This window comes from Triticum aestivum, chromosome 4B (assembly GCF_018294505.1).
Source record: "Triticum aestivum cultivar Chinese Spring chromosome 4B, IWGSC CS RefSeq v2.1, whole genome shotgun sequence".
NCBI lineage: Eukaryota > Viridiplantae > Streptophyta > Magnoliopsida > Poales > Poaceae > Triticum > Triticum aestivum.
This window is the reverse complement of record NC_057804.1, coordinates 604587469-604605425: the sequence shown is the minus strand read 5'-3', so window position 1 is coordinate 604605425 and position 17957 is coordinate 604587469. Positions and strand designations below refer to the sequence as shown.

The 17957-nt window shown below is 43.9% G+C and overlaps 2 protein-coding genes across 2 annotated transcripts; one reads left to right on the top strand and one right to left on the bottom strand.

The window, feature by feature from the left end:
* Positions 1-2347: 2347 nt before the first annotated feature.
* Positions 2348-3514, top strand: LOC123089367 (LOB domain-containing protein CRL1). Its single transcript, XM_044511065.1, has one exon. It carries the CDS (start codon positions 2439-2441, stop codon positions 3171-3173), a length of 735 nt encoding a protein of 244 aa, XP_044367000.1. The 5' UTR covers positions 2348-2438; the 3' UTR covers positions 3174-3514.
* Positions 3515-11360: 7846 nt separating this feature from the next.
* LOC123089365 (LOB domain-containing protein 29) lies at positions 11361-12466 on the bottom strand. Its single transcript, XM_044511064.1, has one exon. It carries the CDS (start codon positions 12250-12252, stop codon positions 11689-11691), a length of 564 nt encoding a protein of 187 aa, XP_044366999.1. The 5' UTR covers positions 12253-12466; the 3' UTR covers positions 11361-11688.
* Positions 12467-17957: the final 5491 nt, after the last annotated feature.

The window sequence follows — 17957 nt, the reverse complement described above, 5'->3', positions numbered from 1 at the left end:
CTAGTACCGGTTCGTGCCATGAACCGGGACTAAAGGTGTTGGTGGGGCCCCAGCCTCCAACCACCTCTTTAGTTCCGGTTCGTGGCACAAACTGGTACTAGAGGTTCAACACGAACCGAGACTAATGAGTACCACCCGCTTAGCCGTCGGAACCGACACTAATGGGCACACTAGTGCCGGTTCGTAATTGAACTAGTACTAATGAGGTGAACATAAGGTCGTTTTTCTACTAGTGGTAGTAGGCTCCGATCGATATACGCAAACTTGTTGTTTGACCAATCGGTCGGAGAAAGAGAGGTCACTTCTCTCTGTATATGTTCATGACGATCTTGTGTAATTAATGGTTCCTTCATTTGCATATTAGCTGGCATGTCGAGTTCTCTCTATATGTATAGTAGCTAGCATCGACCAAGCACGGAGAAAGAGAGGTCACTTCTCTCTATTAGCTAGCTAACATAATATGATCAAACCCCTAAATTAACCCTCCAAAACCCCTAACCCCCCCCCCCTCAAAAAAACAAAAACAAAAACCACAGCTGCCTTTTTGGTCCCGATTGGTGTGACCAACCGGGACTAAAGGTCATCCTGCCTGGGCGCCCCGCAGCGGCCACATGAAGCCCCTTCTGTCCCGGTTTGTAAGCAAACCCGGACTAAAGATTTTGGGCTTTAGTCCCGGTTCCAGAACCGGGACTAAAGGCCGTCTGGAACCGGGACTGATGCCCTGTTTTCTACTAGTGTAAGAGCAAGTATAATAAGGTTGACGTCTACAGGCTGTAAGATTTTAAATATTATATCTTTGCTGAGTTAGATGAGAGAGAATAGAAGTGAGCTATAGATTTACAGCCAGCTGTAGCACGGGCTTCAAGAAGCTGTGTGAGAGTGTATGATAGGCCATCTCATAAAAAAATGGTACTTCCTTGTAGCCCAATACTATACATGTTGAATATTACATTAACTATAAATGACCTTTTTTCGAACGTAGCTGTAAATGACACGGCAACATGTTATAGCTATCAAGCGGCTATATTATTAACCGTGCTCTAAGATTACCTACAGAGGAGAAATTTGGCAACATGCACACCGGAGATGCCCGTGGGAATGTCTCATGCAGGTGCAGGGATCCGATGACTGTCACACCGAGGAATCAAATGCCGCACAGAATATTTACCCCCTGTGTTCTTTCCCCCAAATTGCATTTGTTTATGAGACGGACGATGTTGGCTGGTCCACCACGTTGGGAATCTCTGTATCTTTGTAGGTACTGGACACGTTGGGATTCAAGTGCGCCTTGCCCTTTGTGCTTTCGTTGGTTGTTCCTAGTTTGTTACCACTGCTTACCTACCTACACGATTTAGTCATGCTGCATGTAATTTAGTGATAAGCATGGGTTAGCACCACCTAGCTAGTGAAGGTGCATTACTGTATTGGCATAGGCCGGCCTAATCTCAGCAAACCTCTAATGGTCAGTGGAAGGCAAAAGAGTTTGGACTCTTGGTTAGGATAATAAGCTCCTTAACCCTACATGATGCAGATGCCAGAGCATGGTCGCAGAAGTTCTGTTGCTCTGTTCCAATCTTTCCTGCAGGTTCCACTTAGTTTAGAGCAGCCGGTACAGATTAGGGTACATGTTGGGGCTTCCTTTCCAAAACATATTTAAGTGGTATATTAGCCCACTGCTAGATTGTTTTTCTCATATGATTGGACATACATGCCTGCTGATGTGCACGAATATAAATGTACATACACTTGTGCATATATTTTCCCTGCTAATTTATCAAAGTTGTCTCTGATCCCAAGGAAAAAGTTCTAAATTAATTTCCCATCACATATTGTCTCCCGAGGAAAAGAAAGGAGCTGAAAATAACACAAACGACAGCTCCACTTCTGGCCAGGTGATGTATGAAATGCTTGTATATGTATTATCCCCGGATTTATCAACTGGACTGTGCTGGCGAGTCGCGCTGCAACCCATCCCAACTAATCACAAAAGAAATCATCACACGGGCAAGCAGTCACGATAACAACTAAACTAAAAACACGAGAGAAAGTTGTGTATAATTGCACCCGGATGACCTAGCCCCATTGTGCTTTGTCCTTCTCTTGGGATTGGCAGAGTGGTATAGTATTAGTGTACCTACAGAAAATGGGAGGGCAGACCTTAGCGGAAGAGGCGAGAGCGCCATTGGAAGCTCAAAATAATGGAGGCGGTTGGCCACCGAGGAGACACGCCGGAATTGTTTATTCCCTCAGGCCCTAATTTCCAACCATGCACTCTTTCCCCCTTCCTCTTCGTCTCCTTATAAGCAATGGCGCTCGGCCGGCCATTGCACTCCAACCATCATCATCATCATCAGCAGCAGCGATCACCACGACACCGGAGAGAGACAACACAATCAGTTCCATCACCGAGCGATCCAGGGATCATCACCGGTCGGTTGATGAGCATGACGGGACTGGGGTCGCCGTGCGGTGCGTGCAAGTTTTTGAGGCGCAAGTGCGCGCGCGGGTGCGTCTTCGCGCCCTACTTCTGCCACGAGCAGGGCGCGGCGCACTTCGCCGCCATCCACAAGGTGTTCGGCGCCAGCAACGTCTCCAAGCTCCTGGCGCACCTGCCCATCTCCGACCGCGCCGAGGCCGCCGTCACCGTCTCCTACGAGGCGCAGGCCCGCCTCCGCGACCCCGTCTACGGCTGCGTGGCACACATCTTCGCACTCCAGCAGCAGGTCATGACCCTGCAGGCGCAGCTCGCCTCGCTCAAGGCGCACGCCCCGCCGGCGCCGCAAGGCGTGCAGCACCAGAACGACGTCAAGGGCTACGTGGGAGGCGGCGGGGCGGATCAGTACGCGCACGGCGGCTACCAATGGCCCAACGGCAACGGCGTGGGCGCGGCGGCCGCACAGCAGCAGTGCGCGTACGGCGGCAATGGCGGCGCAGCGGCCGGGCACGACTCCATCAGCGCGCTGCTGGCCGGGTCGGCGGCATCGGACTACATGATGTACCACGCGCTCGAGCAGTCGGCGTCCGACGACGACGGGCATGCCGCGGCGGCGGGCTTCGAGGCAGCGGACCAGTCGTCGTTCGGGACGGAGGAGAGCGGGTGGAGGTCGTCGTCGGGGTACCAAGACTGCGAGGACCTGCAGAGCGTGGCCTATGCGTACCTTAATCGCTCGTAAGAACCACTACAACTAGCTAGTGCAGAATTAATATATCACAAGATATACTCCTCGATCGATGATTTCCTGAATCCTGATCATGTTTTGGGCTTGAGAGTTTGAGTTGGATAATATATGTGTAATTTTTAAAGTCTACGTCGATCAGTCGATCAATCATGCTCAGGTTCTAGTCCTTACCTAGCCAACTAGTAATAATCCTAGTAGAGGGGTTGTGAGAGTTCACTGCTAGATCTATACATGATCACCGCAGGAACCTAGCTAGTTGACTAGACAGCAAAAATGCTTCTTGGTACGATCAATATGCTATATATTTCTGGTTGGAAATAAGTTATCTTGTCTGAGTTCTGTTCTGTATAGTTGTGTACAGCAGTAGTATTCTGTATATGATTCGACTTGTCATGCCATAAATATGTATGTATTGCCAAGAGATGATCAAGAGAACAAGCTAGAAGGCAGTGATGGACAGCTGATATAGTGATAGACAAGCTGATTCAATGGCCGCACATGTGGAAATTCCAGTTATACAACTGTTTTCATTGACTAGCTAGCTCCTCCAGTTCTTTTACGGAACCTATCTACTCTTATACCGCCTTTCTAAAGATTCCTATGGATCTGATATTCAAGTACTAGTACGTGTTGATATAATCTAGTAGTATAGCTAGCTTTTACATGCGATGATGCTGCAGTATGCAATCCTTAATCATGATCTGCTTAACCCTTTGACGAAATTATGCTTAGACTGTGATCCTCCAAAATATTGTCAAATGTATGTCTTTTTCCAGTATAATTCGTAGAAATTCTTCTGAGTTTTTTCTTGGAGACTATTTGATGTGCACTAAGATCGTATTGTTCTTGTTTTTATATATTTCTTGTCCCTTCAAAGTGGGTGGGGGTGATTAAGAACATAACTCTTGAGGTTGTGGCATTTTTTTTTCTATACTTGAATAACGTACAGGACTTAGAATGTTGGGGCAGAACGGAACATGAATGACATAAGTAAGGAAGAGGTTGGGAGTTGGGACTCATTTGTAGTGCAAAGATGTTGTGATCATTATAAATAAGCATGAATTAACCTAGATAAAGTTCTATAAATTTGGGGCAAGATGACTAGTTGTTTATAGAATTTGCGCTGATGTTCTCGTTCAGATTTTGCTTATGGTTTATGCCATTAAATGGAACAGTACCGAAATGTTTCTCAAAATATAGCATACATCATGCATGCATGTCCTGTGTCTTCTGTGGGTAAAGTATTCATGTGTGATCCTCCACAAAATGAAGAAACTGTCCTGATGCCAGCATATAGTACTGGAGGGACAAATGCTGCTAGATTTCCCCCTCGACATATGCAAGTAATTTCTGCGTTCCAAAATGTAAGATGCACATGGAGTATGAAATTTAACTTTGAACAATAGTTAAGCAATTAATATGTGAATTGTCCAAACATGTCACTATTTGAAAAATGCATTTGCATATGAATTAAATGATACAATTCTTACACAATATATATCAAATTTTATTAGATTAATTGTTGGCCAAAGATGAACCGTAAGCCCTTGCACACCATACATTTCTGGTCGGAGGGAGTACAATCTACCAACCAGCTTACCTAATTAATTTGAGTGACCCGGTTGTATTTAATTTGTGTAAACACCATTGATGATCTGCTTAGCTCCTAAAAGATGTCTATGTCTGCATATTATGTCAGTTTTATTGCGGCCAGTTTACTTTGATTATAAGCCGTACCACTACCGTTGGAAGGCAATCATAAAGTGCAATTTGCTTTTGGTGCTTTAAGAACTAAAGAGAATGTCAACTAAGTTGATCGAAGTTCTTTCCAGAAATTAAAGCAATACATATTCTATGAAGTGTTTTTTTCGCTTTTAGTGCATTGACAGAGGAGCTACACATTGAAACAAGGCATTGACATGGAAAGTACTCCATCACAAGAAGCTTAAACTTAATCTATTATGCTTGAAAATGATAGGCCCAATCAGCACATATGTTCTTTTACAGCGATGAAAAATGCATAACGTTTTGTCATGTGCTTTCCTCTTTTTAGTTCATATGAATCATTATAGGATATCTGGTTATCTATATCGGAGAAGATATGTTCACCATCATACTGTCAATATTTTGGATAAAAAGTCTAACAATGATCTGGAAAAGAAGTCAGATTTTACGCAATTTCAACTAAGATTGTTCCAGCAGCTTCCTAATGGGACATGGCAGGCATGGATTAGAGTTTAGATTAGGGTATGTACATATTATTGCTCCAAATGGTCTGATGCAGCATGTAAATATTGGAGATCCAGTCTGTGCTGGTCTAATAACAACCGGAACAGACAAAAGAGTGCTAGCACAATTATGTGTAACTTAAATCTTGGTTCTAACTAATCGCCTGATTGTTCGTTCCTAAAAAAAAGGAGAGTGTTAATTAGTTGTGTAGTTCCAACTACGTGGCTTGTAATGTTCTACTAATTGGAGCGCTCTATAGAGCTACTTTATTCAAAAAGATTGAGTGCATATCACCTCTTACCATGCAAGATTGAGTCTGCAGCACATTTATCTCATTTAACAGAAATTACGCTGCAACTGCAAGCAAATTTGTTTCAGTATTTTTCCTTTTATAAAGTTTTGCCAAATGAGATATAAATGTGAAGGCCTACTGTAGGAGTAGCTGCTAGTCTCATGTGGAGCGGTGAGTCAGATGCCACATGTGTGTGGCGATGCAGCTCACCCAGTAGACGGGTGCGGCGATCTCGTTAAGCCTGACTGCCATCATCGCCTCGGGATGAACCACACCCGAGTAAGACCTCCTCCCATATCCGAGCTAGGTATTTCGAAGCGAAAGTGTCAGCGACGGTGATTTGTCCTCAGATGAAGCGGCGGTGGTGGTGCTGAAGCAACCCTAACAACAAGCCTACATGACATTTGCTAGTGGGAGGGGTGAGAAGGTATTATCTTACCACGTGTGTGTTCTTCCTCTTGCGACCATTGGCGATCACCCGCGCGTAGTGGCCTTCCACCCGCCCTGGTGTTACCCATGATATATCCCTATACTTACACGTAGCAAAATGGAGAATATGGCGAGTGACTCGGGCCAAATCGCGCTGAACCATGTTGCCTGACCCCGTGTGCCGCATCAGACATGCCTAACAATAGATGCACCGAACTAGAGAGGCTCATTGATTTTGCCACTTTGGGCTAGCATGGGAACCCCCGATAGAACAGTACAGAACTTGAAAAGAGGTAAATTTTGAACAAAGAGGATTTTTTTTTTGTTAAATGAGCTAAAAGTGCGGAAACAGGATTTGAAAGACGGGCTCCAAGGAGCCCTTTCTTTTACCAAATTACTATTTATACCACCAAAAAATCCTGAAAAAATATACAAGTACATGTGTTGTATGTGCGTATGAATTTTCATCAATATACATTTTCATATGTCGAGTATATAAAAAGGATAAGCGTATAAAACAAATGGGGCTACTTTTGTTATATTTGGACCTGAAAAATCTTCATATCCTTTTTCTAGCAAAAAAATCGTCATATCCTCGCCTTAGCTGACCTGCTAGTGCACTGGCCTAGTAGTGTGCTCTTTCGTTCCTTCGTTTTGTTCTGTATTTTCTGTGTGTTTTCATATTTGGAAATATTCTAATTTTTTTCAAACACCATGTTCTTAATTTTTTTTAAAGTTCACTGCACATTAAAATAATGTTAATGCCTGTAAAAGAATTGTTTGTGCAACTTATAAAAAAGTTCCTGGCATTAAGAAATGCTTGCATGTTTAAATTTTGTTTATGGTGTTTTTAAAAATTATCATGACAATATAAATATTGTTTCCATAATTTTAAAAAATGTTCATACCATTCAAAATACTGTTCATGGTAGGAAAAATGTTCATACATTTTAATAATATGTTTCGTGACATTTAAAAAAATGTTTATGAAAACTAATTTGTTCGTGCAATTTCAAAAAAATGCTCGTAACTCATTAAAAATGTTCTAACATTAGAAAATGTTTGCATGTTTAAACAAATTTCATGAAATTTGTGAAAAATGTTCAAATTATGCTTAAATTGTTTTGCCAGGTATTTTTAATAATTTATCAATGTGTATGTAAGAAGTGTTGGATCTGTATATAGAAAATGTTCAATGTGAACTCAAAAAATGTCGACAAATATTCTTGGAAAATGAAAAATGAAAAAAATAGGAAAAAATAAAAGCAAATGAAAAACCTATGAAAACTGATAGAGACAAACACACAAAAAAAAACCCGCATTGAGTCGTCCCAAAATCATGCAAAAGGTTCCTCGAACATTTCCATAGAAGCTTTCCAAAACTGCTTATTGGGCCGACTCACTTCAATGTTTCAGGGCGCTCTCCTATAGGCGAGGCTATCATAACACGGTTCTTCAAAACAACCCAACTGTCTGGACCGCACGGTCCAAAAGTTTAACGCCATCCCACGCCGTGTACCAAACCCGCCCGGACGTCCAAAATCCCACAACTACCCCTAAACTTATGGGAGGTTTGGGGGAGTATGGAACACCATGGATACGTCGATTCAGCATCAGACCCACCAGAAACCCACCTTCTCTCCTCCTTCATTCTCTCTCATCTTTTCATTTGATAAAGAGCGAACATTTGCTGGATATGGTTGGATGACCGGCTTCCATACCTCAGTCCACGGACACGTTTGGACGCGTTTATGGACTTGATGATATCCGTTTGGTGAACCTCGTTGGAGTTGCCCTTATGAGGGGAACCGGCTCCTCTACCGTGCTGTTAAGCACGGCACCTTGCCGTGCCTCCTTGTGGCGCTAGTGGACGCACGCATATGGGCCTTGCCAAAAACCAATGTAGCTACCCAGACTATCCGTTCGATGCATCACACACCTGAATAGATTAACGAATTAGTAATTATAATTAATACAGTACATGACTAACTAAAGTGAACTTGTTTCAAAAAAATAGTTTTACAAAATCTCAGTCTTTTTTTATGTGGAGCGGAATATGTCATTTTCCTATTTTTCTATTTATTATTTTAATCCATTCAATTGTACTTTTAATTTTGTTTTTGTGTGCTTTTGTTTTTACCACATCCGCCGACCACACATAATTTTAGCTGCCTTACAATGGATCGTGCGCAACTGCAGTCGCATGCATGTGCACCGGCGATCTACCCCTCGAGTTCATGAGGGTGGGAGATTTGTTGAGAGAGCGAGCGAATGAGGCGATGAGGGCGAGCGCTCAGGCGATCCAGAGACCGGGGATATTCCTCCTGTTAAAAAAAAAACATGCACTGGCGTGCATGTACAATTGCATGTCCATTTGTCGCCGATGTCTCTGTGCTCAGGCGTCATCATTAGGGAGAGAACAAGTATCGCGCCTTGGTCGGCTGCGTAGCCGCCTCTCTCACGACTCTGACAAATATATTCATGTATTAAAAACATAAAACTAAAAAAAGAAGAATGAAATAAAAGTGTGTTATTTAAAATCATATATTTTTAATACATGGATATATTTGTTTTTTTCGGGTAATATATTTGTTGAAACTTGTGAGCGAGGCGGCTACACAACCGAGCAGGAAACTCTAGCCGCAACCCGGTGGCGACCAAAGGGATACAACACGACGATCTTTAACTATAGTTAAATGCGATTGATGGATATGCAATTGTAGTTGCACCCCCATGCACTGACATGCGACTGCAGTTTTGTTTGGGCGACGAATGTGGTAAAGATAAAACAGACACACATAAAAATAAATGTACCAATCAAACTGGTCAAAATAATAAATAGAAAGGACATATTCCGCTTTGCGCAAAATAAGACTGAGATTAGCAAAACAAATTTTCTGAAAATGAGTTCATTTTTGTTTCACAGTATTATCTGAAAGAACACAAAAACAAAAATAAAGGTACCAATCGGACCGATTAAAATAATAAATAGAAAATAGGAAAATGACATATTCCGCTCCAAGTAAAATAAGATCGAGATTTAGTAAAAATGTTTTTTGGAAATGAGTTTGTTTTCGTTAGACATGTATTGTATTAATTATAGTTAATTCATTATTCTTTTTTTGAGGCAATTAATCTGTTTTTTTAGTAGAACGGTGTGATGGATAGAACGGCTGGGCTGGGTTACTTTTGTTTTTGACAAGGCCCATATGCATGCGACCGCTAGCGCCACGAGGAGGCACTGCAGGGTGCCGTGCTTAGCAGCACGGTAGAGGAGCCGGTTCCCTTATGAGGTACTACTAGACCTTAAAGACGCGTGTTGCCGCGCCCGTCCATGGTAATAAGAAAATATACTAATACTTTGGATTAATTAAGGTTGTTTAAATATTTGAGATATTTTTCTTTACATTGTAAGAATGAATACATGTATACGCACAATGTTAAATTTAAACGATCCAATGGGGAGCATGGTATGCCATAGTATGCGTGTGCACATGCCAACTGCAAAGTAGTGTGGCAAGATGATGGAAAATTTTAGAAAGGCTTGATGTTTGTAGAGACAATTACGAATAAAAAAGGTTTAGTATATTGGCATTAAAAATATCAACATGCTTAATGGAAAGGGGGTGTCAATCACATTATTAATAAAAAAGAACATGGAAATACTATTAAAACTAATAATGATTGTGTTCCTTTAATTTATATTAAGAGATTACATTTGGTATAAATTTGTGTGCACTCTAAATGTGTTCATTCCAGTAAGTCCGTAACCATTACTAAACAACCTATATTTTGTTCTTATACATTTATTTAGGATTTAACTCTTGAAATTCGATTCGCAAAAAAAAAACTCTTGAAATATTTAGTCTAACATCTAAGGATATGATCCTTATCATATCCCACTGATATTTTTGGGGAGGGAATAGTTACAAGATGATGCCAAATCGTTGGGTGGTGCTGGAAATATAGAAGCTACAACAGAATAATAGTTGAGTACTTGAACTATCACACATATGTTAGCAAGAAATAAGAAGCAAAGAAACTTATTTGCAGAACTTGGCTAGCTTGCCAAACTTAGAATACATTTCTGAACCATTGATATCAATAATCTTAAGTAGGTAGTATTCTATGGCTACATCGAAATATGCTGAAGTTATAATTTAGATAATATTTTAGAACATGCCTGATGAGCACCAATCTTGGGCGGTCACGGACCAATTACATGGGAAAGGCAGATGAATAAATCACCATACAGAAAGATGGCAAGAGCCTTCCTGCATGATATAATCACAAGATTAGAAGAGTTAAAGGATTTCCTTAATCAGAGAGAATTTGCACAGAAAATTTCTTGTCTCGTCCAACCTACCTGTTGTAGAGGACCAGGGGCTTAGTGCCACACTCCCGTCCTGGGTCAGCGTGGACGTGGTGAGGGCGTTGCACAGTCGCGTACCAACAGCAGCATTCCGAGCATCACCGGCGACCAATAAGTTCGAAGAGAAGAGGCCCCATAAGGAGTGGCCGCTTGCCGTTGTGATCCCTAGACAGAGGAGGTAGGGTGTCACCGCCGACGCGACGGACGAGTCCTAGGTCGCCGCTAGTCGTAAGGCATGATCCCCTCACAGCCACGAGGCAGATCCTCCACCAGCCGAGCAGCCACTCCGCATCGCCACGCATCGACGGGGGGTGGGAGGATTGGGAGATCGGATCGGAGATAGGAACGAATGTATGGAGAACTCACGCGGGGGGGGGGGGGGGGGGGGGCAGGGGGGCAAAGATTTCCGTCGCTCTGTCTATGGGACTTTTGGGCTGGTTGGTCCAATGAACGGGATGATCCCTGACTCGGTCTGCGGAGCAGCGGCCCGATTACGTGGGTCTAGTTGGTCGCGACACGGTTAAAACGCACTAAATGTCTCGGTGGGACGAAGTGACGATCTGGACGGTTCATGTGCTGGATCGGACGGTTGACGACGCCAAGTTGCCGTGCTGCCTCGTAGCTAGCTTTGTTTTACTGTTTTGTAATTGGAAGGAGAACAAAGAGTAGAGTTTACTTTTTTTTTTGAGGCAAAAGAGTAGAGTTTACTGCACGAGGCTGACTGTTCCATCTTCATTAATGTTGCTGGACTAGAGCCTTCTAGGCAGAAATGAAGCCCAAAAAGCCCTTCCGTGTACCTGTGGTCACTTCACTGCAACCTCAAAAAACAAAAAAAAATTCCAGCACAAGCATAACCTCAAGCAAAACATGTCTGGACGCTGAAATTTCGTCGAACGCCATATTAGCTTCTACACTTATTCAGACAAACACGCTGTAACAAAGGGAATTTCGAACAAGTTCACACGTAACAATCGAGGCCCGATCGAGTTGGAAAGTTGGAAATCATGGGTTCGTCTTGAGCCCCAAACAACACAAGGCCGATCGATCCCTTCACAGCCGAGGCCGGCAAGATAGAGCTGAACCAACTCAATCGAACGCGCGTTGCAAAGGAGAAACTTTTCATGGTACATCTCTCAGCTTTTTTCTCAGGGGAACGTACGAGGAACGAGTGAATCAAACATCTGGGGTCAGTAACTGCCTTCCTCCTGCTCGCCGTAGCCGCAGTACATCTCGGCGCCGTGCAGCGAGGACCCGTCGGAGCGCTGGTGGGCGCCGCTGTAGCAGCCGGAGCTGCTCTGCGTGGACGTCATGGACTGGTGGTCGTGCTGCTCCGCGGCGGCCGCCACCTGCCACGCCTGCTGCTGCAGCTGCTGCTGGAGCAGCGGGTGCATCGCCGTCGCCGCCCCCAGCTGCGCCTGCGTCCTGGCGTGCGCCACCTGCGCCTGCAGCGCCACCACCTGCTGCTGCAGCGCGAAGATGTGGGCGACGCAGCCGTAGACGGGGTCGCGCAGCCTGGCCTGCGCCTCGTAGGTCACCGTGGCGGCGACCTCGCTCCGGTCCCCCGGCGCCACCTGCTGCAGCAGCTTGGCCGCGTTGCTGGCGCCGAACACCTTGTGGATGGCCGCGAACTGCGACGCGCCGTCCTCCGCGCAGAAGTAGGGCGCGAACACGCACTCCGCCGCGCATCGGCGCCGCAGGAACTTGCACGCCCCGCACGGCGACCCCGTCGTCGTCACGCCCGCGCCGGCCATCGTCGCCGTAGTCGAAATTGTAGCCCGATCGTCCGATCGCTCGCCTGGCCTGGCTAGCTAGCTTATGATAGAGCTCTGACCTGTGGAGACGGCGCTTTCAGTTAGCTGCACACGCACGAGACCGGAGTTTTATAGGTCGACTAGAGTAGAGGAGGTGACGCGAAGGCATGGGCTGCGAGGGGACAGGGCCAGAGAAGAATGCGCATCATGTACAGGAGCGCGAGGGGCTCGTGTGTGCGGTTCGGGGACACCGGCTACTTGAATAGTGCGATTAAACTTGGTGCCAAGAAAAATGAGAGAAATGCACATGTCTGCCTTGCGTACTGTTGATTTGCATGATTGACGGCTCACACATTTCGCAAGGAGCAGAGAGAACAGGTATCAGATGAATACTGATCATGGACGAACTCGCCATATATTCTTGTATCGCCTTAGAAAGAGGAAAGCTAATTATAGGACTAGACCATCGAAATGTTCTTCTCTACTAGAAATCTTTAGGTAACATCATCGATCACTAGAGCTGATGCCAGTTTGCGAAGAAAAACAACTGGCATCGAAATTAGCACCGCTGGATTTGAGGGTTCAGGCTGATACTTTTCGGGAGAAACACACTGCACTGTCAGTGCTCAGTACCAGTGTCAACGCATAAGCTTGACTTGTAGTGTAGTAATTCCACGTTGAGGGCCTCAAACAACTGTTGCGAGATTTCAGACGACATGTGCTCACGTTGAAACGGAGAAGGTGGCGTGTGATGAGATGTGTTAGCTGGGACGTAGAAGAAAAAAGAAGAAGAAAGAAACAAGGAGCAGCCATGCATGACGCCTTTTGTCGCCGGATGCCGCTCACTTTCAGGGAAGGAGGAGTGGTGAGAGGCTGGGCTGGGACTCTGCCTTTTCTTTTTCTGTTTCGTGTCTGTTGCTCCGCTTGTTTATTGCTTCGCCTTCTGTCCGCTACTCCGATGCTTGTCCAGTTGCGCAAAATCCCGGGGCCTTACCCACACACGTCACATCGCACAGTCGGCCACGGGCTCAACTATATGTTCAGCCACGGATGCCTTTTTTTTCATTTAGGGGCGCGCTGGGCGTCGGCCGGATGGAGGCAACACACAGTTAGCTATCTTTGGCGCCCTTAAATTTTATTTGAAATCAAAATTTGGACCATCCGACTCTCACTACATGAAGGGGCTGTTTGGTTCCCAGCCACAGTTTGCCAAGCCAAAATTTGGCAGCCACAGTTTAGTTGGCATGTGTTTGGTTTTTGCCACACTTTGGCTTGCCACACTTTATTGCCCCTATGGCCCATTTGTCATAGAGACAATTGTTTTGCCAACTTTTGCCAAAGTTTGGCGTCCAATTTCTCAGCCACACTTGTGTGGCATGCCATACTTGTGTGGCTAGCCACACTTTGGCTTGGCCACACTAGTCTCCAACCAAACAGACCCGAAATCTTTGAGGGCGGCATTTCTTATACATTCTGCATCACCACCGTAGTGCCTTTTTTTGCACAGTGTATTTAAAACAAAAAAACTGTTGCAACATTTTGAACACACGTTAGAAACATTTGTGTGTGTGCGTGCGCGCATGTGCACGTTCGCGCAACATATGGCAATTGACATATCATATCGTCGAGAAAAAATAATCATTGCATGCATACAAAATAGAAGTCAACTCTTGCAGCAACGAAAAAGACAACCGCAACATGAATGGAACATTGACATCAAACACCCAGAGTTAATGCAACACATATCTTGTATGCTTACAACAAACCAAAAAAGATGAGATTCTAACACGCGACTCCCTTTCATTACCAAGTTTTTAGTCTTGACTCAGGCTCACCGTAGCCATGCAGAGGTCGGATACATTGACCCCGAAGTCATACTCCCTAGGTCTACAATCTTTCTGAGATCGACACTGCGAGTCACCTTAATTTTGAGCTCCACTCGGGCCATGGCGACAAGCCCTTTCATTTTGGTACAAGAGGAGCAAGACCAACACAGGAGCAAAATGATGTAACCACATGAAAATCTGCCGGAGAGCACCAGGTATCTCACATCTGTTATTTGCGGATGATACATTGTTATTTTTTGAAGCTACCCATGATCAAGCAGTAAAGGTAAAGGGGTGTTGGTCTTATATGGAAGTGCCACATGACAAAATTTTAATTTTAATAAATGTTCAATCATGTTTGGCCAAGCATGCCTGGTGGCCAACTAGGAGGATGTTAGGGCAGTGTTAATTGTCACCATGCCAGTGTTTGAAGAGAAATACTTGGGTCTCCCTAATCCAGAAGGGCGTACGTCCAAGGGGTGTTTCCAAAACTTGCAAGAAGTCTCACGAAGAGGTTAATCCAATGGTGAGATCAGTGGCTTACTCAAGCTGGCATAGAGGTTTTAATTAAGTCTGTGGCCCAAGCTCTCCCAACATACATAATGGGTGTCTTTAAGTTTCCATTTTTTGTTTGTGATGGCCTAACAAGAATGGTTAGAAACTTTTATTGGGGGCCTAAAAGAGGACACAGGAAAGTACATTGGAAGGCATGGGATTATTTACTTCAGCCAAAGTGCAAAGGAAGACTTGGTTTTCGTGATTATAGGCACTCCAACCAAGAACTCCTAGCACACCAAGCATGAAGACTTATTGACAAGTTGGATAAGCTTTGTTCACGTTTGCTTAAATCCAAGTATTACCCTGAAGACAAGCTTGAAGATATAGTTTTTGCGGGCCCTCATCTTCTTGGCAAGAAAACACTTATGGTCTTGAGTTGCTGAAGAAAGGCCTCGTGTGGAGGGTTGTTAATCGAACAAGTATAAGAGTATGGAGGGATAACTAGATTCCGCGACCACTCTTTTAAACCAGTGTCTCCTCAAAGGCACTGACATATTCACTTTGTTTCTGAGCTCCTAAATGACAATAGGTCATGAAACGTTGATCTACTAACTAGTTACTTTATGCCGTGTGATGTGAATGAGATTCTAAAAAGTAGAGAATCTCTAAGGCATGATGCAAACACCTTGGCTTGGGGGTCGGGCAGACTTGGCCTTTTTCTGTAAAAAATGCTTATGAATTTGCTTTCAAAGAAGCAAATAGAGACACCGCTACTGCCTCAAGTTTAGTTCTAGAGGGCCGAAGGTCGATGTGGAAGCTCATTTGGCCTGCTCAAGTCTCGCCTACGGTACAAAATTTTGCATGACAAGTTGTTTCTGACTCCCTACTGACCCGAAAAAAAAACACAATAGAACACTTGTGACTACTAGTATGTACCTTGTGTGTGGTTTAGAACCCGAGGACAACTTCCATCCATTTTGTAGATGCCCAAGATTTTGTGAACTCTGCAAGTCCGTGTCAGAAGTATGGAACATTACGGATGTCGACCAGGTCATGAATACTGGGAAGGAATGGTCATTCCAAGTGTTGGATCCCTTACATGTGATTGAGAGAAGCAGGCTACTGATGACCTTATGGCGTTGTTGGTTCATTCAGAATGAGATAGTTCATCTAAAAAAGCCACCACCACCTGAAGTGTCCAAGAAATTTCTTGTGAGCTATCTAGAGTCCTTAATAACAATCAAGTTGAATTCAAATATTGATCCGTTGAAGGGAAAACCTGTCATCTCTTATGACCATATGCTAGATAAGGGACATGTTCAGAGTGTGCAACCATCTCCATCATGGGTTGCACCACCGGCTGGATCGGTCAAGTTGAATTCAGATGGATCCTATGCTGATAACGGTGCAAGAGCAAGTATGATACTCCAGGGCTCTAGTGGTAGTATTATCTTTTCCGCTTGCAGGAAATTATTCTCGTGCCATGAAGATCTGGACACAGAGTTGAGTGCTTGCATGGAACGACTATCCTTGGCAATCCAGAGGAGTGATCACCCGGTTATGATTGAGATGGACTCATCAGTTGCAGTTAAGATGATCCAAGGAGGAGACCAATATAGATCGATTTATGCTTCTTTAGTTAAAGAGATCAGATATCTCTTTTCTCTTCATGAAAATTGTATTACTCATGTTAGCTGCTTATAAAATAAGGTTAGTGATGGTCCAGCAAATTTTGCTCATACTGATACGTCTTCAACGTATCTGTATTTTTTTATTGTTTAATGCTATTATATCATCAATCTTGGATGCTTTATATGCATTCTTATGCTATTTTATATCATTTTTGGGAACTAACCTATTAACCCAGTGCCTAGTGCCAGTTGCTATTTTCTGCTTGTTTTGGTTTGCCAGAAAATCTGTACCAAACGGAGTCCAAACACTATGAAACTTTTTCATGATTTTTTCCTGGAAAAAGTGACCCTGGAAGCTTTGGGAGGAGACCAGACGCGAAGCCAAGAGATGGCAAGGTAACAGGGCACGCCAAGGGGGGTAGGGCATGCCCTATTACCTTGTGGGCTCCACGTGGCTCCGTCCGAACTAATTCCACTTCTATAAATTCTCAAATATTGGGAAACCCCAAAGAGCCACCCGAAACACTTTTTCCGCTGCCGCAAGCTTCTGTTCTTCCGCGATCCCATCTGGAGGCCTTTTCTGGTACTCTGCCAGAAGGGGAATCGATCGCGGAGGACTTCTACATCATCCTTGCGGCCTTCTGATGATGCGTGAGTAGTTTACCACAGACCTACGGGTCCATAGCTAGTAGCTAGATGGCTTATTCTCTTTCTTTGAACTTCAATACAATGTTCTCCTCGATCTTTTGCGGTTTGTTTGTTGGGATCCGATGAATTGTGGGTTTATGATTAGATTATTAAGGAAAGTCATTGAGTTTTTTCTGAACTTTATTATGCATGATTATGATAGCTTTGTTTTTCTCTTCGATCTATCAGTTTGGTTTGGCCAACTAGGTTGATTTATCTTTAATGGGATAGGTGATTTGTAATGGGTTCGATATTATGGTGTCCTCACCTCATGACAAAAGGGGTAGCGAGGCATGTATTGTATTGTTGCTATTAAGAATAAAATGATGGGGTTTATTCATATTGCTTGAGTTTACTTTGTCTACATCATGTCATATTGCTTAAAGCGTTACTCTGCTTGTCATGAACTTAATACCATAGACGCATGTTGGAGAGCGGTTGATTGGTGGATTAATAGTAGTAGATGAAGGCAGGAGTCGGTCTGCTTATCACGGATGTGATGCCTATATGTGTGATCATTTCCATGAATATCATCATAACTATGTGCTTTTCTATCAATTACACAACATTAATTTGTTTACTCACCGTATGCTATTGGTTCGAGAGAGAAGCTTCTAGTGAAAACTATGGCCCCCGGGTCCACTTTTACCATATTAGAAAAACCAAAAGTACCTTGCTGCAATTTATTTACTTTTATTTTATCTATCTATCACTATCAGAATTAATCCTTGCAATTAACGAGTTCAAGGGGATTGACAACCCTCTTGCCCGCGTTGGGTGCAAGTATTTTCTTTTGTGTGTAGGTACTTAGAAGGTTTGCATGGTTCTCCTATTGGTTCAATAACCTTGGTTCTCACTAAGGGAAATACTTATCTCTACTATACTGCTTCACCCCTTCTCTTCGGGGAAACCCCCGATGCAGTTTACAAGTACCGGGAAGAATTTCTGGCGCCATTGCCGGGGAGACATCATCAAATTCTTGTCAGGTTCCTACATACAAACTATCATCTACTTGCTCTACTTTTTTATTTTCATTTTTATTTGCCTCTCTTTTTCATCCCCC